Source organism: Panicum hallii, chromosome 9, assembly GCF_002211085.1.
Source record: "Panicum hallii strain FIL2 chromosome 9, PHallii_v3.1, whole genome shotgun sequence".
Lineage (NCBI taxonomy): Eukaryota > Viridiplantae > Streptophyta > Magnoliopsida > Poales > Poaceae > Panicum > Panicum hallii.
In genome coordinates, this window is record NC_038050.1 from 5,128,258 (window position 1) to 5,146,449 (window position 18,192).

The 18,192-nt window shown below is 49.7% G+C and overlaps 4 protein-coding genes across 7 annotated transcripts; 2 read left to right on the forward strand and 2 right to left on the reverse strand.

Moving 5' to 3' along the window:
* The first annotated feature begins 488 nt into the window (after positions 1–488).
* LOC112877689 lies at positions 489–5,079 on the forward strand. Of its 4 annotated transcripts, none has more exons than XM_025942045.1 (6): positions 489–787; positions 2,357–2,606; positions 2,692–3,243; positions 3,537–3,654; positions 4,399–4,509; positions 4,783–5,079. In XM_025942045.1, exons 1-6 carry the CDS (start codon positions 534–536, stop codon positions 4,851–4,853), a joined length of 1,356 nt encoding a protein of 451 aa, XP_025797830.1. In that variant the 5' UTR covers positions 489–533; the 3' UTR covers positions 4,854–5,079. The 4 variants fall into 4 exon arrangements, with proteins under 4 accessions (XP_025797830.1, XP_025797829.1, XP_025797831.1 ...); XM_025942046.1 differs by having other exon boundaries at positions 490–787; positions 4,383–4,509; positions 4,783–5,009; XM_025942044.1 differs by having other exon boundaries at positions 4,399–5,079.
* A 614-nt stretch (positions 5,080–5,693) lies between these two features.
* LOC112877687 lies at positions 5,694–7,636 on the reverse strand. The gene is made up of 3 exons (XM_025942043.1): positions 6,589–7,636; positions 6,342–6,494; positions 5,694–6,249 (listed from the first exon to the last, which is right to left on the reverse strand). The coding sequence occupies exons 1-3, from the start codon at positions 7,483–7,485 to the stop codon at positions 5,992–5,994; spliced, it is 1,308 nt and encodes a 435-aa protein (XP_025797828.1). The 5' UTR covers positions 7,486–7,636; the 3' UTR covers positions 5,694–5,991.
* Positions 7,637–10,662: 3,026 nt separating this feature from the next.
* Positions 10,663–11,479, reverse strand: LOC112876837. Its single transcript, XM_025941018.1, has one exon. It carries the CDS (start codon positions 11,310–11,312, stop codon positions 10,956–10,958), a length of 357 nt encoding a protein of 118 aa, XP_025796803.1. The 5' UTR covers positions 11,313–11,479; the 3' UTR covers positions 10,663–10,955.
* Positions 11,480–13,865: 2,386 nt separating this feature from the next.
* On the forward strand, positions 13,866–17,269 carry LOC112875503 (tRNA (guanine-N(7)-)-methyltransferase non-catalytic subunit wdr4). Its single transcript, XM_025939379.1, has 10 exons — positions 13,866–14,107; positions 14,469–14,633; positions 14,904–15,084; positions 15,238–15,294; positions 15,385–15,455; positions 15,692–15,767; positions 15,846–15,905; positions 16,032–16,135; positions 16,223–16,283; positions 16,704–17,269. The coding sequence occupies exons 1-10, from the start codon at positions 13,974–13,976 to the stop codon at positions 17,094–17,096; spliced, it is 1,302 nt and encodes a 433-aa protein (XP_025795164.1). The 5' UTR covers positions 13,866–13,973; the 3' UTR covers positions 17,097–17,269.
* Positions 17,270–18,192: the final 923 nt, after the last annotated feature.

Consider the following 18,192-nt stretch of genomic DNA (forward strand, 5'->3'; position numbering starts at 1 on the left):
CTGCTATATCCGCTAGAGCTGCCTATAGCCTCTAGAGGAGTCCGGCGCTAAATGTTATATTTTCAACCTTGTGTGAAACAAAAGGTCATCAAGCACACATCCAATGGATCAAAGATTTACAGCAAAGTTTAATTCAAGAAAAGGACGCAGGAGGTGAGTGCGAGTGTGCAACTGCATTACACCATACAAATCATTGCCCTTTACTCGAGGACGATGAACATGTAGAAAGGCAATTCTACAGTGTTAAAGCACGCAACACGTTTAGCATATACAGATATGTCGAGTTTATGTCCAGCTACCAGGAGGCATCAATCATATTCACCAAATTCCTAAGAAGTTCCAATTCAGAACTTGTTGTAATACAGCGGAGTGAAACTTGTAACATTGCCGCCAGGAAAGGAGATAAAACCTGCAGCAGGTAGCACTCAGCTTGAAATGTAAAAGGGAAAAACTCCCAACTTCAGAATTATGTATAGTATTTTCTAAACTAAAAACGTCTGGTAGGACAAGCAGCACGTTTCAAGCTATTAGAAATGCATGCAGGGATCCGGGGTCCCGGCGGCCGCCGTCTCCAGCGCGGCGCCTCCCGCCGGCCGACTCCAGCACTTCTGCCTCCCTCAGATCTCCCGACTGCCCTCGACCTGTCTGCCTCCCTCCAACCTGCCCGCCGGCGCCCACCAAGCTGCCTCACTCCGACCAGCCGCCGGCCTGCACCAAGCAACCCGCCGCCGCCACAGCCCGGCCGCGCCGCCGCCTCAGGCCGAGCACGCCCCCGATCCAGATCCAGGTAACAGTTAGTCAGACCGTTGTTGGACGGATTTCTTGGACGCAGATCTGCCTCCTCTGCTTGGTTAGGAATACAAGTTCTATACTCGATTCAGGTGTCGCGCTAACTAAAGTCACAAATCATATCGTGAGGTCAAAACAACTTTGCATCTGTTTTAAACCAGATTACATCAGGCGAGGTTTGTGCAATTGAGATCCTGAGGACATTTTCTAGTTGATTTCGTTTCTTATTTAGCCACAAGATATGTGTACTACTAGTGTGCATAACATGGTTACCAGTCTGAAACATTTTGACCAATATTGACAGGCAGCACGTTTTGCATTTACTTTGTTGATTCTTAGAGTTTAGACTAGATACCATGTACGTGTTCTTGTCTTGTTCCTGAATTCATCCCATTCCTCGTCTCCTAAAGAGCAGATGGCTCGTGCTGTTTCTTACATACTATGATGATTGATTCTTAGTGGATATTATGCAAATTGTTCCTATCAGATTAAGTACTAGTGGATATTGTGCAAGCCTTTATGGCTGCTGTTGGTTTCTCATGATCATGTCACTTGCCACTTGTCAACGCCAACAAGTGGTACAGATTCAAATCATACTGATTTGCTCCTTCCTACCATCTTTATGCAGCATGTTTTTTTTGAACTATCCTTGCATGATAATGCTCCAATTGTCCTGATTTGTTCTATTTCCTGGAAATTTTTATATTATTCTGAAACAGATAAGGTGTAATGTAGCAACAATTTTGGAATGGTGTTAAATTGGTGCGTTGTCCCAAGCAAGATATTCTCAAGTCACCTTCCTCTTATTTTGTCTCGTGGTTTAATTTGTTACTGGTTCCAACTCAGCATGAGTATATTGCCTGTATGGCTGCCGGTGTGTGATCTTGTTAAATGCAAAGTGTTCAGCATCACAACCATAGTGATTGGTACCATTTATCCTCTTTTATGCTGTTTGAATTATACTCACATGATCTTATTGCAGTGTATTGTCATGTGTTTGTTATATTTGTAAAATTTCGTGTCATGGAAACATGAGGCATAATATTGGGTTGGTCACCTTGTTCTGTTTCTTCATTTTGCCACTGGATAAATGGATGGCAATGATCATTCCACATCCACTCACCTTCACAGTTTTATACTGAAAAGTATCTGCCCTCCACGCACTCTTTTTTTTTGGCTATCCTTGTGCTTGTTATTACATGCAATCCTTTTTTTTGTAATGCGAACTGCTCCCTACATGCACCTTTCTCTATACAAAAACCTTGACATTCAGTGCTACAGGTTACTTATGTCTTGTTTAAAAAGGTGCATAACATATTCAGTGTAACTGATAGATTTGTAATTACTGTCCGCACATTCTTGAAAGTAGTCAGCACATCACAAAATTGTAATTAATGAAACCCACCTAATTGCCTAGCAAATTCTTTATATTAATTTCAAGCATATGTCATCTAATTGTTGAATTGTACCGTCACTGATTCCTTTTTGGAGCTTTCATATCTCATAAGTTTAAGCATCTAGAGATGTAGTCTCACAATAGTTTCTGTTGCACCTGCGTCCTCTGCAGGGAACTACCTGTGCCCACACTGGCATCGTCATCCACTTCTTCGTGCTCTCCCCCTCGAGATGTGGACAGCCCTCCGAAAAAGAAGAGTGGCAGCTTGGTTCATGACAACCTAATCTTTGGCAATAAGGTCCGAGCACTGAAGAAGGAATGGAGAGCCATACGTGATCTCCAGATCAAGGAAACCGGATTGGGCCGTTCCTCTGATGGTTCTGTCAATGCTTCTGACCAATGGTGGGAAGAGAACAGCAAGGTGCACCATCTTCGTATGTGTACACAACTACTAAATTAGCTTTGTAGGTTTTCTGACAAACTCTATTCATTTGCGTTTGTTGCAGGACCAGCAGAAGGAGCTCAAGCATGGCCTTCCTGACTACCTCCCAGAAATGGACAAGATGTTCCAAGGCGTGTGTGTCACAGGGGAAACTTCATATGTTCCTGGCCGCCGCAAAGGGCCACAGACCATTAGCAGTGACGAAGATGAAGATGGCGGCGACACCACTCCACAGAGCACTCCACACAGCAGTGGCAGCAAGAGGAGCTTCAGCAGCCGCACTCGCAGCACCGGCAGCAGCCCAAGCAAGAAGTCCAGGAGCCCAGCAGTGCGTGCAATGCAGTCCAACATGAGGGAGCTCAACGTCATTCTGGAGAACAGGACTGCAGCACAGAACCAGATTTGGGCGGATAGGCAGAAAAGAGAGGAACAACTTGAGGAACAGAAGAGAGTCAGGAGGAAGCGAGTGAGGGAGATGGCTAGGCAGCTGGGGGTAGCTGGAGATAGCCGCCTTTGGGTTGGAGTTCTCAAGTTAGTCCGTTCTGATGAGGACATGGAGTCTTTTGAGGAAGCAGATGAAGAAGGAAGAAAATGCATCCTTGCACACCTATCTGGGGTCGGCAACTAGAACCTCTATTCCATGCATGCACCTGTGTGTGGTTGTGTGGGTGTTGAACCCTGTGATGTTCTTAAGTTTATTGTGTACGCTTGTGTTGTGCTAATTTGTTGTGTTGTGCAACTTTATTGTGGTGTTGCTTGTTGCTGAATATTTAAGTTATGTGGGTCCCTGTATGTGCGCTGTGTGCATGTGACAGTAGGTTACATAAGGCAAGGTTCTGCTGCATCATTCCTTTTCTATATGTGATTATGTACTGATTAGAGCTTTTTCTCTTTGTTTCATGTGTGCAGGAAGCTGACGAACCTTCAGCAGTGGTGGAGGCTGATGCTGGTAGGAAGCAGCTGTGGGAGCAGGATTTTTTTGGCATGCTGGCAGAGGAGGATCATGAAGACATTGCATTGATATATGGTATGTACTCTCAGTATGCCCTCCATTTGGACAAGTTCTACAATAGGGTAGAATACAGAGTGCCCAAGATGACTGGGTTGGAATGGGTAGAAGACAAACTAGCCAATGAAACCTCCTGCTACAACATGTTTAGAATGACCGCAGAGATGTTCTATAGTTTGCATACTCTGTTAGGAAATGAATATGGCCTGAAGGACACTGGAAAATCGACCTCTATTGAGGCTTTAGGGATGTTCCTCTGGATTGTAGGTACTCCACAATCAGCTAGGCAAGCCGAGGACAGATTTGAGAGGTCACTAGGCACAGTACACGCAATGTTCTATAGAGTGTTGGAGTGTGTGGTTAAGCTTGCGGACGATATCATTAGACCTCAGGACCCAGAGTTCAGCACTACGCATCCTAGGGTGCTTAACCCTCGGTTCAACCCTGAATTCAAGGACTGCATAGGAGCTATAGATGGCAGCCACATGCCTTGTGTAGTACCTACTGATAAATTTGTACAGCACTTATATCGCAAGGGCGTGACGACACAAAATGTCATGGCTGCTTGTGACTTTGACATGTTCTTTACATTTGTCCTTGCGGGATGGCCGGGATCTGTTCATGATACGAGAGTGTTTGATGATGCCATGACTACGTACAAGGATGAATTTCCTCACCCACCTGAAGGGAGAGTCTTAGGTGCTACTACATTTGGCATTTCTAATTCATGTACTTAACACTTACAGGTAGTTGCTGCTGTAGGGAAGTTCTATCTGGTGGACTCCGGATACCCCAACCGTCCAGGTTACCTGGTTCCGTACAAGGGAACCATGTACCATATTCAAGACTTCCAAAACGTCGCAGAACCACGAGGTAAAAAGGAGACTTTCAATTATGCCCATTCATCTCTTAGAAATGTCATTGAAAGGGCATTTGGTGTACTGAAAATGAAGTGGCGCATATTGATGCTAATCCCTTGCTATCCTCCCGGAACGCAAACGAAGATTATTGTTGCTTGTATGGCTTTGCATAATTTCATAAGATTGAGTGGGCTGGACGATAATGACTTTGGGCTGGTAGATCAACATGTGCATTATGTGCCGCCAGACGCCTCTATTGATCAGCTTGAAACTGTTGATGCCCCAGATATTGAAGATGTTGCACAGATGAATTCATTTCGTGATTATATTGCTGACCACCTGTACAATAGAGCCTGAGGACTTGTATTTGCATTAGTTTGCTGAGAACTTGTACTTTAGATTTATTTGTTCACAAACTGTAATAATGCTAGTTCTTTCGGATATTTGTTGATTGTATCAAATGTTTGCTCAGAAGTTGCATGCGGTGTGTAATATGGTCCAGTTTTCAAAACTTGTAATATTGTCTGTTCAGAGGATTTGAAAAAAAATCTGAGCTTGTGAGTAGTGTTGCATTTGATATAAACATGCAAGCAATGTGTGATGCTGTAACTGGCATCTTTTTGGCACAGAGGGGCATTCCAGACTTTCAGCAACCTCATTTAAAGCAATTCAAAGAGTTGGAATTTTTTGTTGCAAAGTTGGGGTTCAAAAGTTTCCAACCCATAGCTGTACTTGCAATTTGGGTTAGAAAAATTTGAAATCTAAACAAGGCCTATGTCAGAGACATCTCCAAAACCGTGGCCATGCGAAGCCAGAGACGCCTTAGCCGTGAGCAAGAGGAGGTGGATCTTGTGAAGCAGAGTTTAGAACAACACGGTATCGGGGAGGAGTCTGATCTGTACTGCATGGCAACAAATCTATGCAAGAATGCAGTGAATCGCCGGGTCTTCACGACGATGAAAACCAAAGAGGGCCGCCTGCATTGGATCCATTTCAATTGGAAGAACAAGTAGTCCCGTGGATCGGCATCTGCGCAGCCAAAACAAGAGCAGCCGAACAACTCGACATGAACTGCTCTGAAGTTTGAAATGAAACTTCTGCTTCATTGGGTGAAAAGTATGAACTGAAGCTTCTGCTTCCCTTGGTTGTTGAAAAGTGATCTTATCAAGCAATCTCACGGCTAAAATGAACGAATTCTCACATCTAAACCAGCAATATATTTCAAGGGAATGCTAAAGCTGGATAGGAAATTATTTAATTCCTGAAAAATTGGGGAGAAAATCCCAAGGGCCCTGTACCAAAGATTATTTGTGATCCTAAATAATACTCAAGACAAAAGATTTCCAGCGTTCTGATCCGGCTGTCTGCCTACACGTAACTGCAACCAACCAAAAAGAACACAGAAGTCCTGACCAATCTCACAGGAGATGAGATGAATCTAATAGAACTAGCTATAAGCATCCTAGACAGCAAATCGACCCCCGGCCAGGCCAAGTCAGGTTGGGCTCGCCTGTGCGCCACCGAAAAGCCGCCTCTTTGACTGCAGCCTTCGCCGCGCCATCGTCGAGCACCTGGACGCGAGCAGCTCCGCAGCGGCCGGTATCAGCCGCGTGCCCTCGAACAGCGCGCTCCTCTGGTACTCCAGCACCCACGTCTCTGGCTCCAGCCGCACCGCCGCCGCGCTCTTCCTCCGGTAGGCCCAGGAACTGCCGTTGCTCGCCCGCACCGTCGGCCACACCCTCCCGTCGGACCACTGCAAGCGAATGCGAGACGCCGGAGAGTTCAGCGACCTGATGGTGCGTTAGTCTGGGCAAAGAAGGGACTGGATGTTGGGGATTTAGTTACCTCGGTGATCTCGCCGGAGAGGAGGGTGAGGTGCCGCGCCGAGAGCGCGGCCGGGAGGAGGCCGGAGGTGCGGAGAGGGCTCCCCCAGACGCTGACCTCCTCGGCCACGGACTTGTACACCGTGCAGCGCCAGCGGAACACTTGCTGATCATTCTGTACAAACAAATTACAATTTTCTTATCAGCGGATTGTCTCTTCGACCAAACCAAGAATGTCAGGAGGCGCAAGAACAGCAGGAATGACGAACCTGGAGGAGTCGCCAGACGGAGTCTTGCGAGCTGCAATTGGCGGCTCTCTCGCCGCCGACGAGCTGCCCGACCCTTTGCTCCAGGACGCGGAGCTTGTGTTCCAGGCCGCCAGGCGCGAGTCGCGCGTCGGCCCCCACCCTCGCCACGGCCCCCGGCGACAGCTTGGGCCCAAACCCCCTCGCCGCGGCCTCCGGGACGAGTCCCGTGTCCACCCAGAGCAAGAGCAAGAACCCAAGAACCGTGGCCGCGTAGAGCGCCCAGTCATGCGGACTCCCGGCGGCCCTCGCCCCGCGGCCCGCGGCCGCCGTCTGCCCTGGCGGCAGCCTGGATTTGGCCGTGGACCGCATCGGCGGCGTCGACGGTGGCTCGGTGCGCTCGGACCCCGCCCCGGCGCCGCGGTCGCGGCAGAAGAGGGCGGGCCGCCGGCCCCTGCTGGCGGCGGCGGCGCCCGCGAAGAACCTGCGCGCGGAGGCCGCCTCGGGCGCGCGGACCAGGTCCCGCGTGGCGTCGATGCTGGCGAGGCACATCTCGCAGGCGCAGTTGGCGTCCTTGCGGCACCCGGGGTAGTAGCAGCTGTCCCCGGCGCGCGCGGCCCACGGCACGACGGCGGACGGCGGCGTCCCCGTGGAGGCGGGGGCAGACGGGTGGGAGTTGGAGGAGGAGGAGGAGGCCGTGCTGGAGCCGCGCGACGCGGTGGGCGTGCCGCCAGCGGCGGCCCTCCTGGGCGCCGCCGCCGCGGCCACCGGTGGGGGCGGATCCGTCTCCCTCCTCTCGGCGTCCATCGGTTCGTCGTCGGTAGGTTGGTGGGCTTGGTGGGTTGGGAATTTGGGATCGGTGTTATGCGGTGGCCCTGCGTGGGGTTCCAAATTTGAAGCGGCGTGGCGGCGCAACGGCATCTGCGAGCAACGGTCGACTCTGGGCAGGCTTCCCTTTATTTTCTTCTCGTGGCAGGCAGGGCCAGATCTGGACGGGAACTGGATGAACTCGTGTTGAATTGAACGGGATGGCCGATTGAGCAAGAGATGCGGCCCAGTAACCGCCGGCCTGTTAAGCTGTGGTACGATGCGAGTACAAAAGGCCCACGAACCATCTGCAGATGGCGGAACCAAATCGAACAGGCCAGGGATGCCGCCGCCTCTCCCCTCGACGACTGCGCCGGAGGGTGGCGGGGCCGGGATGGCCGCGAAGTCGCGACAAGGCACACGCGCTCCGCCCTGGCCGCCTCCGGTTGATCCGGCCGGCGCGGGGCGGCGGCAAGGCAGATCGTGTGGGCGTGGAGGACGGCTAACCGCCGGGGCCCTCCCCGGGGGGCGTGCACGCAACGCAACCAGAGCCATCTGCTGATCTGCCTCGCATCGCACTCGCACGGGTCCATGGGACACGGGCAGGAAAGCCAGAAAACCCCCTGCGTCTCTCCGTCGCGTCGGACGGGAGCGGGTGGGGAGGACAGCGCCTGGCCGGCGCACCGCGTCTCGTGGCGACCACGTGTGAGGTGTGACGCTCCAGGGGTGGGCCTGGCTGCTGGTTCCCTGGAACGAGCGAGGGTGACGCCGACCACGGAGTGTCGGCCCAATATCCTACGCTCCCGGCGTTCAGTGCCGAAGCGCCGGCTGCTCCTAGGTTGCGCGCCGCGCATGTGTCAGCAGGACCCGGACGAAGGGGCCCCGGGGGTTTATTTCTCAGCGTCGGTTTGGGTTGACGTCGATCCATCATCCATCGCATTGGAAGCTTCTGCATCCCTCTCTACGGATCATCGGAATGAACTTTAGTGCTTGTCACGATGTTGGACAGTAAGTAGAAGTGCTAAATATAGATTAATTATAAAACTAATTGCACAAACGTAGGCTAATTCACGAAATGGATCCATTAAAACTAATTAGGCATGATTTGATAATATTGTGCTACAGTAAACATATGCTAATGATGGATTAATTAGGTTTAGTAGATTCGTCTCGTAAATTAATATTTATTTATACAATTAATTTTATAATTGATCTATATTTAATATTTCTAATTGGTATCTGATGCGATGGAATTAAACGTCAGCCAAATTCAAATAGATCCTAGCATATCTGGCTAGCTTCTGAAACAAGTGTCCCTGTCGCTGTCAGTGGGGCACGCCGCTGCTTTTGCCGCGCAACAGCATGACTGGGATTATTAGATGAGCAGATAGACACTTTGCTCTGAAGGAAGCGATTACTTACGCACGTCTGACTGGAAAATGGTTACCTTAACCTCGGGATAAACAAATGGCGATGCGATACGTGCGCAGGACCGTGACCTGCTCACTGTCTCGACTCTCTCCAGGACTCCGCTCAGCATCAGATCGATTAGGCCGCCTCCAACAATGCTGTCGAAATCGACAGTCTTGGCGGAGTCAAGAAACAATAAAGAAAAGAAAATCTCTCCGGTGCTATTCCGCTCCCGCTGCTCCGGCAAATGCGCTCTCCTGGGATTTCGATGAGAGTGTCATGCGCTAGCGGGGAAACAAGCGCTAGCATAGTAACATTTGCAGGCTTTTCCTCCTCCACCTCAGCTTGGGCTGACGACGTCGTCGCCGCTGGAGGAGGCCTTATCGGTTGTTCAGAGTTCAGACGACCTGTTTCGTGTCGCCGATTACAGCTGCTCTGAAAGCTTTCCTGAGGTCGCAGTGAACGCAGGGCCTGCTGCTTCTGTTCAAAAAGCATTGTAGCCCTCCAGTATTAGCATGGTCGCATGGATGGTCTGTGTCTGTCTGGAGTCGTCAAAAGCGCGCGTGCACCCTCTGCACTCTGCAGGTTGTTACTGAAGAGCATGCCTTGAGTCTTCTATCAGGATCAGACAGGCTTGCAGCGCGCGCGCACATCATTTACAAATCCTCTCGTGCTTTTGGAAATCCTCCCATCAAGGAAATATAATTGGATGAACGTAGACGGTAGAAGAAGGATAGCGATCAGCGATAGAACTGAGCGAGTCATAATCTACTGGCTGTAAGTCTATAACACTTCAACTAGTTCATCATAACCAAAAAAAAAACATAAAGGTCTACTTTAATCTTTTCAGACGTTCTCTTGGACATCACCAGGAATATTTTCTTGAGAAAATCTGGCCACCTCTCTGTCTTGCCCATAGCTAGCCACACGTATGAAAGCAGTTGCCACTAAAAGAATGTTTATTTTGTTTCATTCAAACAACGGATCGAGATGGCCAGATGGGTGAGGTGTCATGGTGGACTGGTGGTGGTTGAGAACCTAGTCGAGGATAAGCCTATGGACTTTCCAATTTCTCCCAAAAGATTCAGGAATCAGCACCAACAAGAACCAAAAACAAAAGGATTGCATCTGCTATCTCAGTTTTTCTTTTTCGAAATGGATCCTCTCTCAGCTCATGTATGTCTCGGGGAAACTTGGGATCACCATTTTTCTGCACGTGCGTCGAGAGCGAGAACTCTGAAAACAACGGATGAAAACGCTGTGCTTGTTCTTGACTTTTGAGAGAGGTTGCGGGATGATCATTTAATCGATTTCCAGAAGAAACCAGCGCGATCTGTCTCAAGGACAGATTCGCGGGTGGAGGCGAGCGCCGAAGAGATTCTGAACAGATCAACAAACAGATACGATAGCAATATCTGGCCGGCGAGGAAAATCCGGAAACGAACGAACCACGTTGCCGTCGGCGACGAGGAAGGTGAGAGCCCAGCCATCCGAGCGACGATCAGGGCCGCCGGAACGTGACCCAACGGCTGATCCGGGAACCAGGTGGCGAGGCTCAACTCGGGGTGTAAATGCAAATGCAAATCGTTCGAGGGTGATTTGTCTTAAAAAAATATGCGGGTGTTTCCTCTCCGTCTAGGCCGAGGCTGGGCGAAGAACACGGACGTGCTCGCACGCCATGGCCACCACCATCGAGTGGACGGATCGACCGGGTCCGCTGCGGCCGCGGCATCAACTGCTCTCTGCGCCCGCGGCGTACGGAGAGAGTGTCACGGCGAACAACGCGCGTTCGACGCACAGGCCACCCGGCGGCGGAGGTGCAGTGCATGCCGCCGGCCGCCGGCGATGTCATCGTCGCGGGAGAAGACACAGACGATGGAGTTTAATCCAAGAACAACCAGCTCATTTGATATATCCGATGCAGAGTATAAGCTATTTGATAGCTCGATTGATCAAAGCCATAATCTCAAAGGCTTGGTTGATCCTTAATTCCTTGCATATATGTACAAACTGGTTCAAAAATCAAAGCTTACATAGAAGTCGCAAACACCCATGGGGCTCGACCTGACGAAGAACGCTAGCAACAGCGCCTAGCTAGTGATCGAGAGGAAGCCGAAGCTATAGAGTGCACCTCGATCCAGCGCCTGGCTAGAGAGCCTTTGAGCCAAGCACGATCAGAGCCCGATGGAGAGCGGCGACGAGCGGTGGTGTCCCCCCGCCGACCGCGACGGGGCCGCCGCCGCCGCCTTCTTCCAGGACGCGGTGCGCAGCATCTGGCGCATGCCGTCGGCGACGCGCCCCGCGGGCCCGCCGCTCTTGAGCGTGCGGCAGATGGCCATGTGCGCGCGCACGGCCTCCTCCACGCCGGGCGCCGCGCCGCCCGCGCACTTGCCGGCCTCGTACTTGACGCTCTCCGAGCACAGCCCGCACAGCCACCTTCCCCCAAAGTAGGCCCGCACGCCGGCGGTGTACTCGCCCGTGCACTCCTCCTCCAGCCCGCAGCACTCGCAGCTGACCGCCTCCACCTCCATGGCCGCTCGCACACCTCAAACAAATTCAGGCTCCCGATCTGTTCCTGGACCGCAAGAGCTTTCTGAATTCGTGTGATCCAAGATGCGAGCTTGATGAGAATTGGGGCCGTGCAGGCCGATGTTCTTGCTTGCGAAGTGGAGCTATGCGTTGTTTGTGCTTCTCCCGCTGGATTGGCTTGGCGTGTTTATATGGGTTCTTTGGAAGGGGAGGAGCGGCTCTGCTACAGCGCCTGACGCCGATGCTTGCATGGCACCTGTCGCTGTCCGACGACCGGCGCAATTAACCGCATTGTTTTCGCTGGGAAATACCGGCCATTTTGGCACATAGAGGGCGCCATCAGATGATCAAAAACTCTCACTTTCTAGTCCTCTGCGGGTAGTACGTGCAGGGCAGACTGCAGAGACAAGGTCCTGCCTGCAGCAGCCTGCTCGATCGATTCTGCCCTGAGCAGCAGGGAACGACAAGAAACATCAAAGACTGCTTCGTGCAGTAGGAGTACTGACTACTGAGTACCTACGCATTAGTCTGCTGATCGCGTCATTAGCATTGATTGTCCACATGGATACATGATGGCGCTTTTGTCAAAGGTGAATCCTGGCTTTTGGTCAAAGTATGAGGAAATTATGTGGTCGCTGCCCTTGCTCGTAGGGAAGGCCAGGCTGCTGCTGATATCTTCTACGCCGTTAGCTTGTAGCAAAGGGCATGTGGTGGCAGTGGAATCTAGCTCATCAAACGTGGAAACTTTTCAAAAAGCTGGACATGGCCTCCCTCGGAATTGATCAAGCATGCATGCAAGCAAATTGAACCCTGCTGCAGTTGCAAAGAAACATCATCTGCCGACTCCCGGCCATACATGCCGAGCTATCAGCAATTCAGTTTCAGTATGGCCAACAAATGCTACCGAGCAGCTGGTACAGGCGTACAGCCACCTAGCGGCGAGCGCTGCAGGACAGCACGGGCAGCCCCATGGATGGTTCACGACTCAGAGATGAGGCCAATGCCTGATGCCCTGAAGGCCTGAACCGTGCTTGACAACCGATGAGCAGTGCCAATCAGCGATGGCGAGACGAACGCCATGAGTCCATGACACTTGGCAGATGCTGTACATGTACAGTGATGTACAGGTTGGTCGCAACGGTTCACCAAAACCCTTTACACGACGGCCTCCGCCCGCCGTTTCTGTCGATCTTCTTCGCAGGGTCTGCATGCTTGGTTGGTTCATTGCATTGGCCTCGAGACAGGAAAGAGATACGGATAGGATCGGTGGACTCGATCGCCGCACCGAAACCCCGACATGATCCTGCAGCGAGCGCTATCCACCCGCCGTAATCGGTCGACGCGAGACGAGACACCGTATTTCCCTCTGGTCGGCTCGACAGCACGTATCGGGGTGACAAGGCGACACACGCTGGCATGGCGCTACCCGGACTACGCGGTGCTCGTACGCTCCGCCCATCCTCGAAGTGAAGCTTGCGATCGGCGTCGCCCCGGGCGTCGGGGTCGGGTCCCGTCACCGCGCTGGTCGGGGCCCGCGGGGACACGGCCAAGTCCAGGTGCCGGCGGGGGTCGCCGGTGACCGGTGCTCCGGCGTCGGCGTGGCTCAGAACGAAGCCGCGCGCGCCACCACCTACCAATCGATCACGTCTCGTGCATTCTCACGTACGCCGGCGAGCTGTAGATGATCTTCGCCTGCCCGTGTCAGGCACGTAGCGGCACGTCGCCGGCGCCGGACGTTCTGCCGGGATGGGCTCTGGATACGGCGCACTGTGCCTGGACGTGACCAGCTGACAGCACGAGGCTGCCAACACGCAGCGAACGAGATGTCCCAGCTCGTCGAGACGCCGACAAAACATGTACAACTGGCTGATCGACGCCGACCGCCTGAGACCTGACCGGCCGGCAGAGACATGGCCGTGGGCAACGCCTGCCCCGGAGGCCACCTCGTGTCTTCTGTCGCTCCATGGTATCCACCAGGTTCATCTGCAGAGTTTCAGGGGACTGTGTTTGTACGGTTCGGTTCGGGATTCAAATCGTGCGTGTGGTTCCCTGACATTTCTTCTCGGTTTATCGTTTTGGATAGGCAACGCTTTCTTTAACAGGGACAGTTTGGTTTGTGTTCAAAGAGGAACGAGAATATATGATACCAAAGATGTAAAATATGCGTTCAAAAGAATTTCGTGGACGCAAGAGAAAATTTTGCTACTCTAAAATGAGGCGCTAATTTGCTCCAAAATGGACTAGATGGTCAGACAAAATGACCGTGTTCTTACCAAACTATCAGCATCAAAACAAATTGTATCCAAATATCAGTAGGAAACATTCTATATATTGAAAATACAACATATCACCTTATGGTCAGATATGAAGGGATATACTTGCCAAGAATTCTAATATGATTCATATTCAAGTGGATAATAATAAGAACCAACAGGGCTAATGTTCATGGAGGCCCAAGACAAACAAATCACTGCTCTTTGGGCCGCAGCTTGAGCCGGGCCGCTCTACAATCCACGAACCAAGCACTCGCACCTTCATGACACTGGCCTCTGGGCCCACGGTCGAGCTTCCCGTAAACCCTAATCCCTCCTGAATCCCTCCCCGCCTCCATCTCGCGCTCGATTCGAATCCGAGCCCCCTCGCTTGCTGCTGCTGCTGCTGCAATGGAGGACACAGCTGTCGAGGAGGCCGAGGTGAGCGGCGCCGCAGAGTTCGCGCCGGCGCTTATCGCCGCCCACCCCCACGGAAACTCCGTCGCCGTCGCCATCGGGCCCGAGCTCCGCGTGTTTGATCTCAAGTAAATACCCTCTCCGGTATTCGCTTCAATCGCTGCTTCCTGATTAACACTGAACCTCGTATGTAGAAAGAGTTCGTGTTCTGATTACACTGTCGGTAGATTTTGGTGGAGGTTGTGTGTGCTTTTTTTGAACTGAGCCTAACTGCTCATCGTGCAGCTGTAGAGTTGTTTTTTATAATAAAACATTGGTAATGTTGTCATTGAGGCTGTGTAAATTGTTGTCAATGACATTTCATCTCCCGAAAACCTGAACAGTCAGTTTTGTACTGCCCAATTCACATGTCCTAGTGAGAAGTGGAGACATTATTTTGCATTTCACTTGGTAGAATGTGCAAATAATTATTTATTTTTGTGCATCCAGGGCTGGTTCTCCCGTTTTGTTGTCAGATGATTGTGACGGCCGTTCTCATTCAGACGCTATAAGAGCTATTTGCTTTAGTGTGAGTGGTGCTTTATTTGCATCCGCTGGTGATGACAAACTTGTGAAGGTTTGGAAGACTGATTCATGCCGCTGCATCCGGACTATGTAAGTTGCACACTTTGTTCATCCGCTCTCAATGTGACTAACATAATTGGCTCCGGAACAATGGGCTTTTAATTTTGCAGTATCCGTAGTCTGTGGAATCTGTTCCATTGCAATGATTATATATGTGTAATTGACATTATTTAACTGGGAAAGCCCTATATCAGCAGCTTGTTAATTTATTTCTGTTATGAAATTTCATCATATTACTAGTTCTTTCTATGAAATTCACACTTTTGACGATGTAATTTTGTGCAATATTTTCATTTGCAGAACATCGGAGAAGAGGGTCAGTGCAGTTGCTATTAGCAATGACGACCTGTATGTAACTTTTGCAGATAAATTCGGTGTTGTTTGGTTAGTCACTTTGGGGGAGGATGGTACAGAGCAGGTTTCAGTTGATAACAAACCTGTGTCAATTCTTGGTCACTACTGTAGTATCATCACTAGTATGGTATGAACAAGTTCTAAAATTCTATATTACCTGTGATATAGATTTGTATCCCCTACTGACGCCCACAAAGTGTGTTACACTTCGGTGTTGTCAGTTGCTCCTTTAATGTCCTGTACAATTAATCATGTTTATGTCATTTGCTTGGGATTGCAGAAGTTTTCGCCAGATGGGAGGTTCATTGCTACTGCTGATAGGGACTTCAAAATACGAGTATGATTTCTGTTCTTTGCACTAACTGCATCGATGGAGCATAATTTCAGAAAGACTTATTCTCTTATCGCGTTGCAATTAATTTTGTAGGTCACATCATTCCCAAAGAATCCTCTAAAGGGGGCCCACGAAATACAGAGCTTTTGCCTTGGACATACAGAGTATGTGTGGTGTACAATGCCATTGTTTAGAGTTTTATTCTGTTTTTAGGTTCTTTTAGTATCCATAGAAATTTGACATACAGAGTATGTGTGGTGTGCAATGCCATTATTTACAGTTCTATTCTGTTTTTAAGGTTCTTTTAATATCCATAGGAAATTGAGTTTTGGTCATGATTCTGATCGTAGAAGTTTCAGAGCTTAGTTGATGACTAATATGTTTGTGACTCTTCTTGCAGCTTTGTGTCATGCATTGCCTTCATAAGCATGTCTGAAAATCAGAGCTTTCTTATATCAGGAGGAGGTGATTCAACTGTGAGTATAGTCACTTTAGTATATTAACATTTACTTTTGTCTCAACAAGCTTCTCCTAATGTTGTTTCATTTGCTCAGGTTCGCCTGTGGGACTACATAAATGGATGTCTCCTTGATACATGCCAAGTCAGAGACAAGGTAGCATCTTGAAGATATCTCATAGCATCTTTTGTCAAAAGAACATAATATACAATCTTTCTGTTCTCAGCTTTCAACATTATTCAAATTACTTTTGCATACAACAGTTCGTATAACTACTTGCAGATGGGAGAACTCTTGGAACCAAATGAAACGGATGATAGCAGTCTAGCCATTGCAGATATATGTCCGAGTAATGATGGCTCGTTGGTTGCTGTAGCTATTCAAAGGTAAGCTTGACTTGTGGGGTGGTACTTCCCCAAGAAAGTGATAGTATTTATTGTGTTCTAACATGGTGCTCTTTTTTCATACTGCAGTTTCACTGGCGTAATGCTTTTAGCATGTGATGTAGTAGAAAAGAAGTTATCTTTCCTAAAGGTATGCCTATTGGTAGACAAAATTTGTGGCCTTGAAGATAACTTACATGACCTAGCTCTTGTTTGTAAACAAGATTTACCAATTACCATTAACACAGTTGATACTGGTCTGTGGTCAGTGCTGATGGATATTACTTCCTAGGTCCAGAACGTTTTTTTCATGTAGCTTATGCAGTTATAATGACCGGTATGCAAAGTAGTCTTACATAGTTACACTCTTATCAACTAGAAGTAGACTGTCTCGTTGAATACGGTAACTAATTTTTTTTCTCGAACGCAATATGGTAACTAATTGTAAAGCTCGGATAAGCATTTGGGTATTTGTGGCTCAATTATGTTAGAACTCTTCAATATCTCAATTGTTCGACAATTGCTTTCTCTGTACCCTATTGATGAGCCAATGCACCTTATCCCGTTGCAGGTGATTACAATGGAAAAGAGCTATATTCCTACTAGCTTAGCATCCAGCTTCTCATCAGAACTCCTATGGACTGTCATGGGCGCATCAAACATGCCCAACCAGGCTTCTTCCCAGTTATTAACCCGTTTAAGGATCGTTCCTTGCTTCCAAAAGGATCTAATATCATCCAATAACAGTCCTGCAATCCTTGAAGATAGTGAAGTACCGCACGGTGAGAAGTTCCTTCTGGCGCTGCAAGGAAGCCTCGACATTGTAAAGCAAGAGGAGGTCTTAGCTTCAGTTCTGGCTGCGCTGAAGGTTTCTATGCATAAGATGCTGGTGAAGAAGCACTACTCGGAAGAGAGGAGGGAGCAGAGGAAAAGGGGCAGGAACGACAAGAAGATCAGGAACTAGCTCAATTTCTGTTTTTTCAAGATCCAACAAAACAATAGAAAAGTTCCCGTGTTATGCCGTGCTGCACCATTGCTAGTTTGAAACACAGGAATTGAATTAACAACTGTAAGAGTAAATTTATCAGTGGCTTTCTTACTATGTACTAGCGTAGCAGTAATTTGATGCTGATCGCATCAGTAGAATTGCTGCAGTTTTCGCGTCTCCTTGTTTTGATCTTCTGCGGCCTGTGTGGCTTTAAACGCTAACCAAGCCAATAATTGCTTGAATCGTGTGGTCTCAGGAGATCGGCTCCTCAAGGAGTCAAGTTGCGGCTGATTGAACTGCACTCGGGTGGCTGATTGCGCCTCTGTTTGTCGCGATCTCAGCAGGCTGATGCCCGGGGGCTCAACCAATAATAAAGAGAGGGCGGGGATCATTCGGGCCCCGTTGTCTCCTTCCCGAGCCCTGGCGCGCGACGTGATCGCCGACGTGACGCCGGCGAGGACAAAGGGTTTCTGTTTCTCTCTGCTTTTGCGAAAGCTCCGGTGACGCGTCCGGTGGTTCCGCCGAGCTGGAGCCAACGGGCACCACACATGCGATGTTCGCCGTGGCAAGACGAATAGTTTTTTTTTGTTCTTTTTTCCCTCAGCCCCTCCAACCAACGGCCTGTTTGTCGCCTACACCTGATCGGCATAGATCTATCTTTAATATATTTGCAAGGAATTTTGCATCAAACAACACGATCGGTTACGTTCCAAGCCGGCGCTAGCTAGGGTTCCTTAGCTCGTGTGGCATTGTTCGTCCATGGACGAAACATGACAAACAATGGGGGGCTCTAGGAATTGATTCTTGACCCGATTGAAAAGGGCTAAACGAGGCAAGTTTGGGAACATATTCTGACCTAAAAAACTTATCCAGCGATCATTGAGATGCAAAGGCAGGCACGGTTGGTCAGATAGATTAGAGTTCTCCGCAAGAAAGTAAAGTTCGCCGGTCAACACCATGATGGCCGCCTGGCTGGTGGTGGCTGCCTTTGTGTGTGCTTCCCTCAGGCCTCAGATGCAACCGTCCACTGAAACATGGAGCTAGCTCATTCGCCCATCCTCTCCAAAGGCCT

What these genes read in the sequence shown, in the direction of transcription:
- LOC112877689 (XM_025942044.1), top strand. Translation starts at nt 534, where the DNA reads ATGCATGCAGGGATCCGGGGTCCCGGCGGCCGCCGTCTCCAGCGCGGC. An exon ending in TCCTTGCACACCTATCTGGG is followed by an intron (nt 3,244 to 3,536) that starts GTCGGCAACTAG and finishes TCATGTGTGCAG; the next exon opens with GAAGCTGACGAACCTTCAGC. An exon ending in AGACATTGCATTGATATATG is followed by an intron (nt 3,655 to 4,398) that starts GTATGTACTCTC and finishes TTGCTGCTGTAG; the next exon opens with GGAAGTTCTATCTGGTGGAC.
- LOC112875503 (XM_025939379.1), top strand. Translation starts at nt 13,974, where the DNA reads ATGGAGGACACAGCTGTCGAGGAGGCCGAGGTGAGCGGCGCCGCAGAG. An exon ending in TGCCGCTGCATCCGGACTAT is followed by an intron (nt 14,634 to 14,903) that starts GTAAGTTGCACA and finishes TTTCATTTGCAG; the next exon opens with AACATCGGAGAAGAGGGTCA. An exon ending in AGAAGTTATCTTTCCTAAAG is followed by an intron (nt 16,284 to 16,703) that starts GTATGCCTATTG and finishes ATCCCGTTGCAG; the next exon opens with GTGATTACAATGGAAAAGAG.
- LOC112877687 (XM_025942043.1), bottom strand. Translation starts at nt 7,485, where the DNA reads ATGCCGTTGCGCCGCCACGCCGCTTCAAATTTGGAACCCCACGCAGGG. An exon ending in CCGTCTGGCGACTCCTCCAG is followed by an intron (nt 6,495 to 6,588) that starts GTTCGTCATTCC and finishes TTGTTTGTACAG; the next exon opens with AATGATCAGCAAGTGTTCCG. An exon ending in TCTCCGGCGAGATCACCGAG is followed by an intron (nt 6,250 to 6,341) that starts GTAACTAAATCC and finishes ATTCGCTTGCAG; the next exon opens with TGGTCCGACGGGAGGGTGTG.
- LOC112876837 (XM_025941018.1), bottom strand. Translation starts at nt 11,312, where the DNA reads ATGGAGGTGGAGGCGGTCAGCTGCGAGTGCTGCGGGCTGGAGGAGGAG.